This window comes from Ceratotherium simum, chromosome 10, assembly GCF_057802395.1.
Source record: "Ceratotherium simum simum isolate JZ-2026a chromosome 10, ASM5780239v1, whole genome shotgun sequence".
Taxonomy (NCBI): Eukaryota; Metazoa; Chordata; class Mammalia; order Perissodactyla; family Rhinocerotidae; genus Ceratotherium; species Ceratotherium simum.
The window spans coordinates 15652923-15672310 of NC_141909.1; the positions used below are offsets into that span (position 1 = coordinate 15652923).

Consider the following 19388-nt stretch of genomic DNA (forward strand, 5'->3'; position numbering starts at 1 on the left):
TATTTTAAAGTAACTGCTCTGGGCGGGGGCTGGCCCTATAGAGTATTTTAAAGTAACTGCTCTGGGCGGGGGCTGGCCCTATAGAGTATTTTAAAGTAACTGCTCTGGGCGGGGGCTGGCCCTATAGAGTATTTTAAAGTAACTGCTCTGGGCCGGCCCCATGGCTTAGCGGTTAAGTGCGCCCGCTCCGCTGCTGGCGGCCCGGGTTCGGATCCCGGGCGAGCACCGACGTACCGCTTCTCCGGCCATGCTGGGGCTGCGTCCCACATACAGCAACTAGAAGGATGTGCAGCTATGACATACAGCTATCTACTGGAGCTTTGGGGGGAAAAAAAATAAATAAAAATTATAAAAAAAAATCTTGCTGAGTAAAGTAACTGCTCTGCTCCCAGCAGCTTCATCCACTCCTAATGAGAGATCACAAGACCTCCCTCTCCCCATCACCCTTTGTTACTTGTCTGTGATAAAGTGGAGTTCTTCGGGTGTGCCTGCCCTGATGGACCTCAGTTATTCCTGTGGGTGCCCCTAAGGGATCCTAAGGGATGCTGTCAAAGGCTACAGTGGGAACTTGGCCTGGGGGCCCAACTCCACACTGTTCTCTGGCCCCCTGCTCTTTGGAGTCAGGCATCATGTCTGGGCGTGATGAGAGGGAAGAGACCCTGTAAGCTGCTGGCTTAGGCCAGATGCTCCAACCCAGCTGACCGAGGTCTGCTGTGGTGTTTGGAGCAGAAGCCCCAACTGACTGTTAAGATGGTATGTTGTTTTCCTTTATTATCAGCCTCTGTTTTCACTTCTATAAGAATCATGTGGGAAAAAGGATCGGCCAGGCAGAGGCACCTGATTCTCATGCTTCCTGCTGACTACTGTCTGCAATCTGCTAGATTCTGTAGTTCACAGAGTATAAACTGAAATTGCAGAATAATGTCAACAGTCCTGATGGCTCCCCTCCCAGTTAGCATCTTTAATTTACACGTCTCATTTCCAGTTAAGTGCTACCTTATATCTGAAAATCCAGATAAGATACTTCTTTACAGGGAGATTCTTTTATAAAATGACTCATTTTAAAATTCTTATGTCAAGTGCATATAAACTGCTGTGCCGTACAACACGCTGCCCTTCTCAGAGGCACATGGGAGCTGAGCTACAGGTCTGCCTCGAGCGTGTGGCAGCACTTGCAGAGAAAGCCACCAGCCCATTGAGCTAGAGAGACCTGAAGGTAGCCCGAGGGCTTTTAACATACATTCTGGACCCTGAATTCTGGTTTTCAAGTGCAGGCCAGATAGAAAATTTTAACAAAAATCAAATCCTGGCAGGGACAAAAACCATATTTTCCATCTGTGAGAAGTTATATCCACTTCTCTTTCTCCCTCCTTAGAGGAAAGCGTCAGAACAGAGTTTATCTGAAAATTGGGAGATTCTAAGCTTTAACCATGTAAAGGCATGTAAGTTTTAGATAATAGAGTAAACCCAGAATGTGAGACTGAAGACAATCCAGAGTCTTCATACCACTGATGCTTAGATACGAAAGGCTAGATTTTGGAAGTGCCCATCCTTTGGCCCCAGTTATCCTCATGTCCAGAGAACAATGTTGCACCTAGAGAGATAGAGTAGAATACTTCCAGAAAGCACGACAGGCCATGTCAGCCTGGAGTTACAGATAAAATCAGGCTTTTTCTTAATATGAAAAATGTAGTTTGACTGAGTAGGAGCCTGCCCAAAGAAATAGTTGCTCCTACGTGCCAGGTTCCAGCTCCAGCACCTGAGAAACAACCAGACAGCAAGTTGCCACTGCCCAGAAGAGGCTCCAGGGACCCAGCAGAAGAGTTTTAGAGGCCGTAGGTACACGTCAAGTCAGAATATCCTTCAGTGACTAAAGCATCGCTAAGAGAATTTTCTTCTGTGAGACAGAGCAGCAAAGAAGTTAGTGACATTTAATTTCCCACTAGAACAAATAAGACTTCATTGAAAGACTCTGACATATGTCTCAGATCCCCAGGTCCAGAGATCAAATGAAAGGTGCTAATGGATCCAGGCTCAGTACCATGAAGTCTAAGTTACTATCCAGCCCCTGCCTTGCCCGCTTCTGTGCCTTGACTTGGTAGACTTAGGGGCTCCACTCACTTCCAAAGAACTAGTCAATTTGTTAAAATCTTACCTTCAGTGGCAAAGTGAGGGAGGAGAGGCACAAAGGTCCAGGCCTTTGATGATTGAAGTTCAAGTTACAGGAAACTTTGTGACTTAAAGGTGCATGTTCATGTGTGCAAGCCCATCCTGTAACCACTCTAAACAGTAAGTCTTGAAGTCGTGAAGTGAATGGGACAGCTGTTTCCCATTTTGTAGTTTATTAGCCCAGCTTATCAAATATAAACTTCTGTTTTCTGAGAAATTCTAGAGTGAAGCCTCTTGATTTAGAACTTACTGATAACATCTTTGGAAAATAATCTTGTCCCCTACAGTTCATAATTACTTGAATTTAACAAGTTTACTTTAGGGCCGGCCCCGTGGCGTAACGGTTAAGTGCACACGCTCAGCTGCTGGCGGCCCGAGTTCGGATCCTGGTTGCTCACTGAGGCACCACTTATCAGGCCATGCTGTGGCGGCGGCCCACATAAAGTGGAGGAAGATGGGCACAGATGTTAACTCAGAGCCGGTCTTCCTCAGCAAAAAGAGGAGGATTGGCATGGATGTTAGCTCAAGGCTGATCTTCCTCACAAAAAAAAAAAAAAGTTTGCTTCAATCATATGGACCTGCCCAATATATAAGGTTTGTATCCTACCTGATATGACTTCACTTTAAAGGTTTTGATTAGAATTGAGGGAAGAAAAATTACTCAAATTTTAAAAGACTGGTTCAAAACCAAAACATTTGAATGACAAAGGCTCCAGATCAACCTTATGTTTAATTTAAAATTTGGGGGGAAGGTAGAGAAGGAATCATTATGGCACTAGACTTATTAAGATGAATTTTTTGAAGTAACTATCACTAATTTTACAGTGGGATATCTAGTCTAAAGCATCAGACTCCTGTCCTTGCAAAAGCTGTGAACCCACCACTGCTCCATAGCCTTGGCCTCTGTTTACTCACGTCTCCTTTGACCAGAAAAAGGTTCCATCTGAATAAGGCCAATAATATAGGTCTCCGCAACCTGAACAAATCCAACAAATATTTAAGTACCTACTGTGTGCCAGGCTGTCCTTTTGAAGTTACTAAACCAGTATAAATGGCATTAAATAAATATCCCAATGAAAATGCTATGAAGAGAAGTGTCTGGAAAGGCCTAAAGAAGTGACATTTAGGATAAAACCTGAAGTTGGTATAAGCACTAGAGAGGCGAAAGCATAGCAGGGAGGTAGTTTTGTTGAGGACGAGGAAAAGGCCATCAGGTTGGAGCCGGGGTGCACAAGGACATGCAGGTGAGTCTAAACCATGTGAAGAGCTTTGGTGATTTGATCCTAGAGTGCAGTGATGGGCTTTAACGTCCATTAACGTTAATCCAAAATTGCTCAGTGAATATTTTTATGCCTGCATTGTTCCTAATAGTTATATTTACACATAACATCAGTACTTACTCTGTCAGGTTAAAGCTCTTGGAAAAGAACAAATAGCCTCATTTGGGATTTGATAATGCCATTTTTCTTCATTGCACGGCACCTATAAGAAACCTCCCTGGTGTAAGGCCATAAGCCCTCCCTGCGTGTTGACATCGCAGAGTGCATCCAGTAGGAGGAGAGAGGCAATTTTGTTTGCACTAGAATTGTACAATTGTAGAATGAAATCTTTCCACTTCATGACATTTAAGTAACTTAACAAAGGCATAAATGTTGCAGGAAACAACATCGCAACAGGTGGTATATATGAAGGAGTATTAATAAAATCCTAAGAAAAACCTAATACAGTGAAACGGTAATTGTTAGAAGAGTTATCCTTTGCTATCTTCAAAGCATCTTCCACACCTGAGAGAAAAACCACATCCATTTAGGGAAACCAGTGTAAGGAAAAAAATCCTTTACATACTTACATACAAATGACAAACTGTGCTCAAGCATACACCTATAGAATAGAAATCTGTAACAAGGAAATATGCAGATACCAAAAAGACTTAGAACAATTTAAATCCACTAAGAAAAGCTGCAAGCAATGGTTTCTCCTTCATGGTTTTTAGCAATTTCCTCAGAAAGACCTTGGAACTGATTTTCCCAGTGGCCCTTCCAAATCCAGCTGCTAAGTCCCTGGGATTGTCTGTCTAAACCAGAAGTGACGTCTAGCAGAGTGACCCCTTAGTGAATGAAGGTTGGAAACATTCACAAGACTGCAGCCTTGCAGTTGTCACCTGGATGCCTCCTTGTTAGGAACTGAATCCTAGTGTAAGGCAGTGACAAATAAATTTGCATGTTATGCTTCTGTTGACCATCTATTCTCAAGGAAGGATTTCCTCAGCAGGTAAAGGTTTGCAGAGTTTAGGGTCCCCAGGGTGTAACCTGTATGCCTTAAGATTATAATGATGATTGGATTTTTTTTTTTTTTCCCATCATCAAACACGATTCGGGCATGGAGGTAGGGAGGGGGAGGGGATGAGTGCTTGCCAAGTCATAACTCCTGGGGATCTGGGAAGAGAGCCTGGATCTTCTTCCCTTCCTCCCCTCTTCTCCCGGCAGCCTGTGCGGATATTTCCATTGTCTTTAGACTAAGGCTTGATTGCTCATATACTGCAAAATATCATGAATTGACTATCAAGATTTGGAAACTTTGCACTTTCTGGGAAAGTTCTATGTAAGTATTCTAGCTGTCCTTTTAGGATATGCAGAACGTATAACTGAGAAGAACGAATGAGACTTGGGCAGCAGTGTCCGTCCTGGTCCCCCAGTCCCCCACCCCACTTTCAGGACCTTAACAGAAATGTGCAAATGCTAGTATAAAGGAGAAAGTCTCCAAACAAAGCCAATATAAGTATTAGATTTTAATAGTACTGCAATTGAAGAAGTGTCCCCTTTAAGGCCTAGCTGTCCTAGGACTTTCAGGGTTAAGAGATTTTAGCCATTTCTGCTTTTTGTGCTCTGACTTAAACTAATAAGGAGGAGCCCTTTTGTCTCCTCATTGACTGATTATGTGTAAAGCAGAGTTGGAAACAGACTTGTCCAAAAGACTAAAAATGAAAAAAAAGCAAGAAGGTACTGATTTGACCATAAATATTTTTATTAAATGTGAAAATACACGGGCATAAAAATAGTACCCATATTTGTAGACATGTCTGAGACCCATTTCAATTAATTTTCAGTTTTTTTTATTAAAACACTAAATTGAGATGGATTAAGTTACTTAGTTTTGTCGCATTCAAAACCAACTATAGCCTCACGGTAGGAGTAATATTTTAACATCAGACATCTCCAGTTTTTACCTACTCCACGCTCTGCTTTCCACTGCCAGTGAGAGGGTCAACCAAGACGAGTGCAACAAAACCTGGTACTAGACACAGAGCCACGCAGTGGCTAATTTTACTCTTAAATCATTCAACAAATGAGATCATCCATAAAAATATTATCCCCACCTAATAATGTCATTTGCAATTACAGAATAAACTCTGCTACTAAAAAGGAATGATCTTAGAATAAGCATATTGTTTGTTGACAAATTAGCATTTGCCTTCCTCCTTCCTTTATAAATATGGAAAAGTCAATTACATTCAACAAAGTTGCATGAATTTCCCTAGGTTTTACGGCTGATGTGTACTTAATGAAAACTTGCTGCAAGGCCCATCACCAGTGCCCTATACCTTTTACAGCAGTCGGCTCTAACACAGACCTGACTGAGGAGCCATTTTTAACCTAAGCATCTTAGGCATTTTTTTCATAAGTGTCACATACAAATTCATGCCTTTAAAGGTGAAATCTTTCCTTTTCTACCATGAATAGAAAATGGTGCCAATTTCAAATTGTGATTCTGTTAGCTTTTTTGTCTACTTGGTTATCAGTAGTATTTTTCTCTTAAAAAAACTGTGGGTTTTTACAAAAAATTGTGGGTTTTTACATTCCATGATCAGTCCCAAAAAGTTCTGTTTTCATACTGATATTTAAAATAAACTTTTAATACTGTCTAAAGAGAAAGACATTTTAAAATTAGTATTATGTTACATCCAATTCATATTAGTAAACCATTGAAGCTGTTTTCAAGTTTTCATTTATCCATGATAAGAAAGCATAAACTTTCAAAATTGGGTAATAATTTACCTCTTTTTAGAACTTGTTCACGTGTATAGGCTGATGTGTGTAATACCTGCTGCTGTGGAAAATGTCCACAATGTACAGACCAGCGATACTTCACTTCTGGAGCTCACCAGAAAAGAAGGGAGGCGTTTACAAAGGGAACGTAATACAGCTAAGGCTAGGTACCCCTCTGATTTTACTTTTCCAGAAAGAGCCACAAAGGCTACTAGGCAACTGCAGTCCCCAAAAACAGAAACTGGAAACCGGTAAGTAGAAGTAGCCCAAAAACAAATCAAATGCTTCTTCAGTCACACACTCCTCATTGCTCAATGAGCTCCACCATCAGGCTGGCAGGAGGAAGGACTTTCCCTTCACACACCCGGAGTTCTCAGTCACTGTCAGGGAACGCATGAATGACTGCCCTTCCACTGAGCTGGATACCAGAAGACCGCTGACCCCTGTCAAGGCTGAAAGTTCAAGGTCATTATCTTCTTCCTTAATCAGCAAAGCAACAGACTCCAGAGACTTAATATCTCAGTGGCGTTGGCAGGTGGCACCATAGCTTCCCCTCTTTCACTGAAAACAAGCAAGTAACTGCACGTTTCAGTTACAGTTAAATCCACTAAATGAAATCCACAGCAAGACTTGAGGAACAGGAATTATGGTCATTACAAGTGGAGAAAAAACAATGCAAACAACCCTCTGGGCAGCAGGCCGGCAGGCAGCGAGGGAACAGGTGCGGGGACACATCTCCCGTGCAGCCCAGCCCTCAACCATCTGACTCCCTCTGGCTCCTTGTTGGCAACTTTTCGTCCTCTCCTCCGAATGGAAAGGCAAGTGATTTGATATTCCCTTTGTTCAGATTCTGTGTGAAAATTCTTTTGAAAGTAGGTAGAGGCCCTTGCTAGATTTCAAAGAGGTCACAGTGACATCATATATGAAAGAACCAGATTGAAAAAAAACGTTGCTATAACTAGTGAAGTAGTGAGATTACTGAGATTAAACAAAAAGGCATTTCCCTTGGAAATTATTTTCACACTGGTTTGAATTTTGAGACATTAAAATAAAATGAAAGCTACAAGCTGTTCACTAGTTTTCAAAATGCAGTTAAGTTTATTGGTAAGAAATAGACTTTTAAATAGATGCAAAAAGCACTTAACGTGTTTTACTCAACTATGTGATTTCTCTGAGTTTAAAAAATTTTTTTCCACATATGTTTCAGGATAACTATAAAAGAAAATGATTTGTGCTTGGCTATTGCAGACATTAGTGGTCAGGATGCCTCCCACAACTAAAATGAAAATGCTTGATTTCATACAAATAATATATTATTAGACCCTGCTTAAAATGCTTCAAAATGCTCTAAGGCAAAAACAAAAAACCTTTCCAGAATAAAGGTAATAATTCTTATCTAAAGTAATTCTCTTAGATTTTAAATGCAGCATCATTAGTTCCATAAATATTTAATGTTCTTAACACTCCTTTTTTAGGGAAAAAATTATCCAGTATACAAAGAGTGAATAGTTCAATTCTTAAAAGGTAAGCAGAAGGTACTCCAAGAAGAGATGCCCTCTCGAGAGTGGAAATACAGCCAGAACTAAGTAGATGTGTAAACCTGTACTTTCTTATAGGCAGGAGGAACATGCAGAGGCATCAGGTCTGGTGAAGGGGCAGGGCTGCTGTCCACCCCCACCTCAAACAGGGCCCACGTGGGAGTCACTGCAGTCCTAGAGGCTCGGCCAGGACGGAGGAGAAGCTGCCCACTGTATTCATTAAAAGTGGGAAACATGGCATTCTGTTTATTTATGTTGACTGTGCAACTTTACATTTCTAAGCCAATGCTGTTACAGGAAATTCTGTTTAATTCACAACTTCAGTTGTTAAAGCATTTCATTCTGCACTTCAGCAATATTATTTTAAATAATACCACTGCAATATTATCTAAAGCTATTTTATATATTACTTATCTTTTAGTTAATTTGTTGTGTTTCGTATTAAACAAAAGGGCCCATAGGTTTTTACAATTAATTCTGTTTCGGTAGTTTTCAGTATTCTCTTGCAGGTACTGAACAAAAAAACCATAAAATATATGCTTAACATCAATCCAAAGTTTAAACCTGGCTATATCAACAACCATTTGGTGCAGGTTTTCTAAAAGATGCGCTCTGTCCCTCCTTCAATGACAGCCACGTTTGGGCCAGTAGAGATGGAAACGCATGTAGATTAAAGGAGGCTCTGAAATTTAACAGATAGTTGCAAGTGACTGGACTGACCAAAACCTCAGCAAAGTTGTCCCCAAGAACATACAGCTCAAAATGTTAATATTCTCTTTAAGAATCCTGAAATACAACCCATTCTCATGAAGATTATAGCTCCTTACACGTGTAGCACTGACATACTATGCAAGACTGTGAAGAAAAGAATAATTTCTACATGCTCCAGGGTAGAAAAATGCAAAATATGTGAGCACTTGCACAGGTGAGTCTGCCTCAGACCACTTCTTCCAGACACTCCAACAGACACAGGCTGCTTTGTCAGACATGGAACCATTCCTCACCTCCCTGCCCTCGCAAACCCATCAACCTCAAGTCTAAAATGGATAAGAACAGATTTTTCCTCTTAAAACAACTCTTTGGTCATGGACAAACTGAAAGATTTGAAATTTTTTTCATTAGGATCCCGGAACAAGGTTTCTTTGTTTTTAATCTTTAAAAAAAATTAAGAAGACCAGAAAAACAGCTGGTTTAATTGAAGTGGAATTTAAACCTAAAAGGTCCGCCTGAACTGAAGGGATTGAACCCCTGCCATGAGTTCCAGCTTCTGTGGAAAGGGCTGCCACCGCCTCCTTGTTGGCTCTCTGCATCCAGGGGATCTTCTCCGTCGTCAAACTTCTTCCTCATTTCTATAAAAGAAACCAGCAAATTAAGACCTAGGTGTTGACTAAGGTATAGGGGAGGAGTTGTGCCCAATACTCTAAACGAAGCTCTCCCATTCCCACCCAGATCAGAGGTTTGGTCTCAGAGAAAGAGACTCCAGAAACCCAAGTCTCAGAGAAGGGAGTGAGGTTCAGAGGTGAAAACGGGTACTCAATGAAATTCTTCCCTGGAAAAAATGAATAATTGCAGAGAAAGAGACCTCCAAAAGTCATGTTCTTCTGACCGAACAGCCATGTCACCATCCTAACCCCAATAAGGAAGTCAGCCAGGCACAACCTCATCAACCCATGAAGCGTTTGATCAGCTTTCTAGTGCTTCACTGCTACATCTGAACAGAACTAGGGTTCCTCAGACCTGAGGGGAGGGAGGCCTCCTAGTGCACAGTCCAGGAGGCTACCTCCACTGCTGTGCCTGTCAGCGCTGAGGAAAGTCCCTGACGAAACAGAGACCAGGGCCAACCAACGGGAGAAAGGAACACTGCAGGTGGCAGAGAGCAGGCTAATATCCTCAGAGGGACTAGAAAAAGCTATTTCATCCTTAAAATAAGAACAGGGGTTAAGAAAAAGGAACAGAACAAAAAAGACCTCTTAGTATTTAAAAATGCAGCTCTTTTCTCAATTGTGCCTTTGTAACTGTCAGCCCCAACTCCCTGGGCTAGTGCCCTGCTACCCTCAGAGCTCAGCTCCAGAGCCCGCCTCCCCTAAGATTCCTAACCACCCATCTGATGTAGCTGCCCCACCTGTGCCCCACACAAGGGAAGAGGACAGAAGCATTCAAGGGATGTTGTAGGCACTCGATATGTGTTGAATAAAAGAACAAACAGTTATGTATCCTACTGTACCTGTTTAAGTACATTTCTGTTTTTCTTACTGGATTATAAATTACTTGAGAACAAAGGATCATTTAACTTGATTTCCAAAGCATACGTAGGTGTTCAAAAAAGATTTGTCAAATGGGCATAAAACAATTTCCTTCTATTTTTGTTGAATTTGTCTAGCTCAAGTCATAGTTTCTGTTCCCACTGACATGGAAAGCCACAAAAAAGCAGTAGGTATTAGCTCAACATTAAATTTCCCCTGGAAATGTCCAAGCATTGTTCAGCGTTACCTAAATTCTTGTCTCCCTCTTATTTTCCAGGCCATTTTAGGATATGATAAAAACATTTCTAGCAACGAGTAAGTCTAATGATCTTTTGATTTAGGGCATGATCCCTGGGGCGCACACTCACAGAGGCAGGCAGCCCCTGGGCTAGGTATATGCTCTTCTCGCACCACTGGACATTCCACCCTGGCATCCTGTTTCCTAATTAAGCTTCTGTAAATTTGCTAGAATCCATCACTGATTGGGAAGTTGGACGGAACCTAAGAGATCCCGCTCACTGTTGTACTTTCATATCACAGGTGAAAAAAACAGAGGCCCAAAAAATTCTAGTAACTTGTTCAAGTAGAGATAAGATTCAAACTCAGGCCTTCTGATTCCACGTTTGATGGTCTTTCCCCTGCACTGTGCATATGAGGGTCCCCGAGTCTGATGGGGGCAGACATAAAACTGGACTTCTGACCCTGCAAGGCCAGCCACCAGTCACCAGCTCCCGAGGTGAGCCCACCACGCTCTCCACCTCCCACTTCTGACACTGCCTCTCAGGTGGACAAAGGAATAGAGCTAGTAAGTCGCCAATCACTGATTCCACCACTCCAAGAGAACAGAAACGTTAAACGCAGAGTATACCTGGATCAGAGAGGACTTCTTTAGCAGCTGCTATGTCGATGAACTTTTTCTCAGCTTTTTTCTTTTCTTCTTCATTCTGGAAGTTATCTGGGTGCCACTGCATTGCTAATTTTCGGTATGCTTTAATGATTTCTTGCTTTTTGGCATTTCTAAGGGGTGATAAAAATTAACTATCATGAGTTAAGAAGCGTCCATCACACTGCCACAAAATACTAAAAGAGAGTGCTAAGATCCCACTAGGAAATGAGCAACCTGGTTTTCCTAATAGTGCCAGTGGTGTCACAGGCTGAACGTGTGACAGACAGTTCTAGATGATCATTAAAGCTGGATACTTGTTCACTAAGATTAGAATCTCACTGGGAATAAATTAAAGTACTCCTGATTTTTACAATTTTCCCATAAAAAAAATCACATAGACTCATTTTTAAACTTTCTGAATTTCCAAGCTACCATGATTCAATTCTTAGCATTAAAAAAGATACTTTGACCCTTTCTATCTTGCTTCTGGATTAGCTTACTTAATAAGAACAAAGTTTCAGACTTTTGATTGAAAGACTGATGGTTTCCTTGTTCAGGGAAGGTGGCTCTTATATAAAAGCACATATTGAGTAAATTATGTATCTCCCAGTGCCTGCAAGTTAATTCTAAAAGTGCCACTTTATTTTTAGGCCTAAAGGAGTTTTCTTTTCCTCGTCCCCTCTCTCTCTTCTATCCCCACCAACACAAAGCTCACTCCTACCTCTTTACCCTTCTTAAAAAATCTAGGCCTAGCACCTATTTGTGCTACGGTGTCATATCTTTGTCACTAACTACTAATTCTGCATCGCTGCATTACTCATCTCTATCAAAGAAATTTATCTGTAACACTCAAAATAGCTTTATGATGTTAAAGATTGTTAGAGTTTAATCTATGACTGAAATTACATAAGGAAAAGAATCAGAGAGAAAAAAAGAGCAATGATTAGCTTTAAAACAGAGTTGGTTAAAAATAACTATGCAAATTTTGAATTAATAATTCACCTTTTTACTCCCAAGATTTTATAATAATCTCGTTTCTGCGACTGTTTCAATAGTCTTTGCGCTTTCTCTAGACCTTCCCGAATCTGCTGATCGTTTTCATTGTGTTCCTGAGCAGTTTCGTAATCCTGAATAGCTGTCAAAATATGTTTAAGAAAATACTGTTAAGAGGAATTATAATTTGGGACCTTTACTTATCCTGCAGATTTGATACCAAGGTCATCCTCAGCCCCTTCACTCTTTTGCCATTACAGCTAAGAGCCCAAGAAGTGATATCACCTTCATAATTTTGTTCACAAACTTATAAAAGGCATAATTAAGGCTGAAGGTAGGTGGCTCACTACTCCCATTCAATAAAACTCACTGCTCTTTGTTCATCTGCCCACCCTCCCACATGATCTTCCCACACCTTTGACTTAATATCAGCACTTTATCACAGACTAACCTTACCATCACTAAGATTGAGGTGGTTGTCACAGAGGAAAATAAGACAGTGGCAAAGCAATCTGTATGGTCAGGTCCACAGTTCAGAAGAATCAGAGGCTTAGAAAGGGGGCAAGAGGAACCACCAGCCATCAGAGTGACTAAATCACCCACAGGTTTCAACACAAACTAGCACAAACCTGATTTTTTTTGAAGTGTCAACCAAAACTGAAAACACACACAGGCCTGGTATGGGAAGTCTGATGACATCTACATTACATCTTTTCTTTTCTTTTAGATTATTTTAAATATTTAGAAAATAAAAGGCATCTGGATATCTAATGTTATGCAGAAAAGAGTCAAAATAGCAGGCCTGAGACTGTTATCCTTAGACAGCCCTGCTTGCAAGGTTGGCCCCTGGCTGGCGTCTGGAAAGTTGGATTTCAGGAGTGTTCCCAACACTCCCTGATAAGCATGGCTCACCATGCCTAATCTGTTTGTAGAGACAATGTGGTTTATGCTAAACATCTTCTTTCCTTCTGGGAGTCTGGAATTTTAGTATGAGTTGGGCAGAAGATGCCTGCCTGACTAGCCCCCAGTAAAAACCCAGGGCACTGGGTCTCTAACAAGCTTCCCTGGTAGCCAACACTTCACACATGTTGAGGAATTAAGCTTGTCCTGTATGGTATCACAGAGACTCTGAATCTTCCACCTGGCTTCCTCTGGCTTTTGCCCCCTGCACCTTTTCTCTTTGCTGATCTTGTTTTGTAGCCTTTCACTAGAACAAGTCTTAGCCCTGAATACAACTACATGCTGAGTCCCACGTGTCCTACCGAATCACCAAATCCGAGGGTGGTCCTGAGACACACCAAAACAAACTGTTCTCAATGTTCTCCCTGGACAGAGAACTCAAATAACAATGGCTGGGTTCAAATTCTAGTTTTTATGAAAATGCATTCCACTGTGTAAAAATACACATTTCTGGGTAACATGCCTGAGCATTCATCTTGGCAACAGCTAATTCTAGAAGGGGTTTGGGAAGGCACCTTGGGTAGATTAAAATGAGAAACATATTAGAATAAGATCGACAAATTTAGTTAGCCTGAGCTACACAGAAGAATGAACTAGCCCTACCTTTGGCCCATGGGCAAGCTTTTATCCTAATTCCTGCCTAAATGCATTAATATTAAATATTAATATGAAACATGAAATATTACTGTCACCCAACCCACGTGACATCATAAAATACCTTTCCAATTTAGTACACAAACACAAAACCATTATAAATAGTAGTGAGGTTTACCTTTGCAGTTAATACCCACAGCACTTGGTATCACAGACTAGTAAGGAAATGTATTTTGAAGGAATTTAATACAAAGGGAAAATGTTTCAATATACTTAATTTTGCTACTTATGCAAACTCTACATTTAAAACATGATTTCATTCTTAAAAGTTCAGAGTATCTTCTCCAAAGCAGTCTTCTATATATCCTATCTCTTATTAAAACTTAAGGTAATACATTTTTCCCAATAAAGGAAAAATATAATATTATAGGTTGTTTCCTAAAATCACATGATTACAGGTAGGTAACTAATCAGAAACTAAATATGGATGATGTAAGACTTCCCTTGGACATAAACTAGATAGATCATTTTCTTTTTTTTTTTTTAAAGATTTTATTTATTCAGTTTTTTCCCCCCAAAGCCCCAGTAGATAGTTGCATGCCATAGGTTCACATCCTTCTAGTTGCTGTACGTGGGACTCGGCCTCACGTTGGACGGAGAAGTGGTGCCTCGGGGCGCTCCCGGGATCCGAACCCGGGCCGCCAGCATCAGAGCGCGCACACTTAACCGCCAAGCCACGGAGCCAGCCCTAGATAGATCATTTTCAATTCTATTTTCTCAGATTCCACTCTCTAAGGTGGACTCTTCAAAAAACGTAAACTACACTCAATTATACCATACCACAATTGAGCAGCCATGAAAAGCAAAATAAGCCAGAAATATTAAGGCCCTGAATGAACAGTATATTACATATTACTCACTTTCTAACATCTGAATCTAAAAAATCTTATCCTTCCCCAGTTCTTTTTCTTCCATATTCCCCTCCCTCAATTCTTAAGGAGCAACACAAACAACCAGATCAAGATGGCAGACAGGAAGCAAAGGAGTTCGCTTGCCCTCTGTCCCACTATCCCACCGAAATAACAAAAATAAAAAATAATATAACCATGGCAGCACTAAAACAACAGGAGACCAGAAATTCTGATAAATTTCTGGAAGAAAGCAAATGGGATCATATTAATAATGAATAACCTAAGTAGAGAGAAGCACAATCCAAATACACACTGAAAGAGCCCTCACCAGATTTGGAAGCCATTCTTTTTGGCCAAGGATCCTCAGTTTAGCAAGCAGGAGTAGCTTTAAGGCAATCATCAGGACAGCTCGTGAGATGACTAAGGAATGGCTAGGTAGGCTCTCCCCTGTATGTGGAGCAGCTGGCTACAGCACATTAACCCCAGGCAGGGCCCAAGAACCCGCTCTAAGCAGAATGGAAGATGTGCATTTGGAAGGTCCCTGATGTGGCTGCTGGGACCAGGAAGAGAAGCAGACTCGAGCCCATGGGCACTCAAGGCCTTTACAACAGACCTGCAACAAAGGAAAATCAGTTCCACTCAGAATTTAAATACACCAAAGGACTCCACCTGATACATAAAATAAGTAAAGTCCTGCTCATTTTGACAACTAGGCAAGATGGCAAGTGCCACAGGGGAAGTCTCCCTGTGAATAGGTCCTACCCACTTAAAGACAGCTGTAAGCTCTCCAGTGCAGAGAAGCATTTGAAAGACGGATATACATGCTGCAAATGACTCCCCTCTCTCACACTCGACCAATCCATTAGCAATCCCAAATGGCTTCCCTTCAAAATACATCCAGAATTTAACACTTCTCACCATTCCCACAGTGACCACTGTGATGCAGTCCATCATTAATACACCTGAAAGCTGTAAGAGCTTCATAACAGCTGCTCCCAACTTCCACCCCTATTCCTCTAAAAGTCTATTCTCAATACAGGGACCTTAGAGATCCTTTTAAAGAGTACACCAGACCTCCACTATAAATATGCCCCATGGAACACCAACTTCTCCTCCTGGATAATATACAAAACAAACAAGGAAAATGGGGGGGAGGGGGAGTTTCATTTTCAGCAAAACAATTCAAGGAATCTGTACAAGGGCTACTAAAATTAGCTAATAGCCATGATCCCAAGATGAGAGAGGGAAGCAAATAATGAGAAAGCCCAATGGCAAAAGATCACAGGAGATGCCAGCAAAATATACCTTCTGTGAGTATGGGCTCACCCTCACGTGAGTGACAATGTGTATCCTTTACATATTAGAAGAACCATGAAATCTAGAGCAGAAATAGTGGAGACAAAGCAGAGGCCTTACTGGGAAGAAGGCAGGAAGAAGGGGAGAATACGATGAGCGAGAGTAGATAGCCCCGGGCATCACGTCTCAGGAAACGCGAGCAACTGTGTGCTCTGAAGGTGAGGGGCTCACCCTGAAGTGCAAAAGATACACCCCTTTGGTGTAGCAAAGGAAGTGGGCAGAGGGGCAGCAGGGCTGGCAGCAGACGACCTCCTGGACACGGCTGGGTTCAGAGAAGCAGAGAGGGCAGGGCTATACAGAAAGGCCATTTTAGCAGGAAGCAGAGTGTCTGTGGAAACAGTGAAGCAGAGAGTATTGCAAGTGTTAAGCAGGGAAGGCTGCCCTGTCCCCAGCGCCCCTTTACACACACACTCCCCATGGGACTTTCCCACAAAGAGCTAGGGCAGGGTAATGCCAGTCATTTTATGATGAGTAATGAATTTTTTAAAAAATAGCACAGCACCAATTCAAAGATATTTAATTTTTAAATTAAAACAGGAAAAGAGAACCAAAACTTACCTGATGAACATGCATCAGAACAGCATAGCCAAGGAATACATGAAAATTCTGAGTAAACATTATGGCATGAATTTTTAAAACTTAATCCAATCACCTCTATTAAGAGTAATCACAAAGCAGAATAAGAACTCAGCAAAGAGATAGTGAGACATGGAAGAGATAAAAATGTGAATAGTCAGAACTTGGGAAAAGTAAGAACAAATCAAAACTATCATAGAACTGAAGAAGAAAAATGAGAAGAAGCACAAGGAATAAGCATTTGGGAAAAATTAAGGACCTAACAAAACGAAATGGAAATAGTTTAAAAAACTAGAGAAAAAAATTACAGCTATAGATGACAAGCAAAGAGAACACAACCTCTGCATAACTCGATTTTTGAAGCAGAAAACCAAACCAATAGACTAGAACAAAATAATTCAGATTAAATTTAAGAAGACTTTCCTGAAATAAAAGATGAATCTATATATTAAAAGGGCACAGTAGGGGCCAGGGAAAACTGGATGAGAATGGTCAACATTAAGATATATCCTAGTACACTTAGCACAGTTGAAAGATAAGGGCTCTCTGGGCAGCCAGACTAAAAACAAAAAACCTGGCCCCAGATTTTCCATAGCAATATTCAGTGGCAGAAGACAATGGAACAATAACTACAAGCTATACAGAAAAAGTGTGAACAAAGGATTTTATTATCTAGCCAAGCCATCCTTCAAGTGCAAAAGGTAGAAACAGCTTTGAACATAGAAGAAATCAGAAAAACAATTTCCCAGGAGCCCCTCAAGGAAACTACTCCTATAGGATGAACTCGCCAAAAGAAGGCTAGAGAAACCACAGCCAGAGGAGGGATGGCACACGTTGAAGATATGTAATGTAGAACTGAGACTAAAACAAACCAGGAAATTACTGTAATTGGGTAAAATGTAGGCCCTGACAATGCAGAAGGGATACAGCTAAAAAAAAAATGGGAGAAGAATGGGAAGAGAAGATGAGAAACTAAGTTCATTAATTCCCACCAATTATACCGCTGAAGCAATAAGAAAACATCACCCACTGATAAGTCAAAAGTAAATACTAGAGAGAATTGTATCAACAATTATTAAGTGGTAGAGGAAAAGGGAAGAAGAGGAAGAAACATGCTAATATTGTTCCCCACTGTAGGAAACTAATAGATATTTCCCAAAGAAAGAGGGCTAAGTTAATAAAACTATAAAAACAACCAAGAAGAAAAATACAAACCTTCTTAAATATCAAAATAGTACACAAAATAATACAGGCCAAATAACAAAAATTCTCAGCAAAACAGAATGACAGGACTCAGACCAAACTGTCTTATCAATAAGCATAAATGTGCTTAACTCACCTATTTACAAGAATTTCATACTGGATCACAAAGCAAAACCCAACTCTATACAAGAGACACACCCAAAACAAAGTGATGCCAAAAAGTTGACAAAAGTGTGGTCAAAGTTTCCCCAGGCAAGTTCAAATAAAGTTTGGTTCACATCTTAACATCAGATAGTTAGAATTTAGGTCTAAAACATTAAATAGAGGGGAAAAAAGGGGGACTTTATAATGTTAAAGGCTAGAAATCATAATGAAGACACATGATGAATATCTGTGCATCAAATAAAACAACAGCAACATTTATAAAGCAAAAATTATAAGAGATACCAGGAGAGACCTAAACATACTAGTGGAGGGAAACTTTTACCTCTCTGTAGGAAAAAAAAGGCAAGAAAAGGAAGACCACAATATAAAGTAGATCTGATTGATATGCCAAATTCTATCCCAGAAGCAAGAAAGTACACCTACTTTCAAGTCCCTCTGACTCATGCAGTGGGCCATTTCAGGTCAAAAAGAAAACAGTAATAAATTCCAAAAAATAGAAGTAGTAAAACATTCTTTGATCACAATGTTATAACACTAGAAATTAGTAATAAATCAAAAAATAAAAGGAATTTCCCACCTAGAAATTTTTAAACTCTCCAACAACTCTTAAGACAAAGAAGACATATAAAAATAAAAATTGCAAACGATCTAGAAAATAATAATAATGAAAACACTCCCTTCCAGAACCTATAGGACATAGCTAAAGCAGTGCGAAGAGGTCAATTAATAGCCTTAATGGTTCAATAAAAATTAAAGAAGAATAATGAATTAATTAATCATGTGATTCAAAGTTAGGAAAAAAATTGAAGGTGAACTGTAGGACAAACAGAAATTAATGAAACAAAAAAAGAATAGAACTGGTAAGTTCAGCTTATTTCTTGGCAAAAATCAATCAACACCTCTAACAATCAAGAGTAGGAAGCAAGCTCAAATACAAAAAATAAGAAATAAGTGAGAAATAACCATAAAGACAGAAGAAATTAAAATAATGAGACTACCTTGCTAAATTCTGCACAAATAAATTTGAAAACTCAAGAGAGTAACTCAAACTGAGCCCAAAGAAGACAGAAAATCTAAACAGAACAATTTTCACAAAAAAGTTGTCAGAAAGCCACTTCTCAATAAAGCAGCAAGGTTTCCATGGAGATTCCACAACACTAAAAAAGGAAAACTTCCAAATAACTACAAAAAGACTACCCTAATTAATAGTTTGCTATATATAAAAGTCTGGGTTGAAAATCATTCTTCCTCAGAATTTTTTGAGAATATTGCAATACTCCCTTCTGGAATTGAAAGGAGGAGGAGGAGAAGGAGTTCATCAGGAGAATTTAACAGTCATACATGTGTAGGCTACTAACAGCACAGTTTCAAAATGCATGAAGGAAAAATGGACAATATTAAAGGGAAAGATAGGAAAGTTTGCAATTTCCACAACAGCTAATTAAAGATATTAACAACTCTCCCCTGTCAGCAACTGATGGGAAACTAACAGAAACATTACACCCAACAACTGCAGAATACACATTATTTTCAAGTGCACACAGAACATTCAGCAAGATAGATCCCATGCTGCACTACAAAACAAGTTTACATAAATCTAAAAGGAAACAAATCTAAATAAATTTAAAAGGAAGGAAATTACATAGAGTATGTTCTCTGAGCACAAGGGAATTAAATTAGAAATCAATAATAAGGTAACTAGGAAACCACCAAATACTTTAAAATTAAACAAAACACATCTAAATAAT

The 19388-nt window shown here is 40.1% G+C and overlaps 1 protein-coding gene across 1 annotated transcript in view; it reads right to left on the minus strand.

Moving 5' to 3' along the window:
• Nucleotides 1-5172: 5172 nt before the first annotated feature.
• Nucleotides 5173-19388, minus strand: part of DNAJC3 (DnaJ heat shock protein family (Hsp40) member C3) — a 76597-nt gene continuing 62381 nt past the window's right edge. The window contains exons 10-12 of the mRNA XM_004423118.3: nt 11885-12017; nt 10865-11013; nt 5173-9102 (exon numbers count right to left, since the gene is read on the minus strand). Of these exons, the coding sequence (XP_004423175.1) occupies nt 8945-9102; nt 10865-11013; nt 11885-12017 (440 nt within the window). The 3' untranslated portion in view covers nt 5173-8944. The remainder of the gene's footprint in view (nt 9103-10864; nt 11014-11884; nt 12018-19388) is intronic.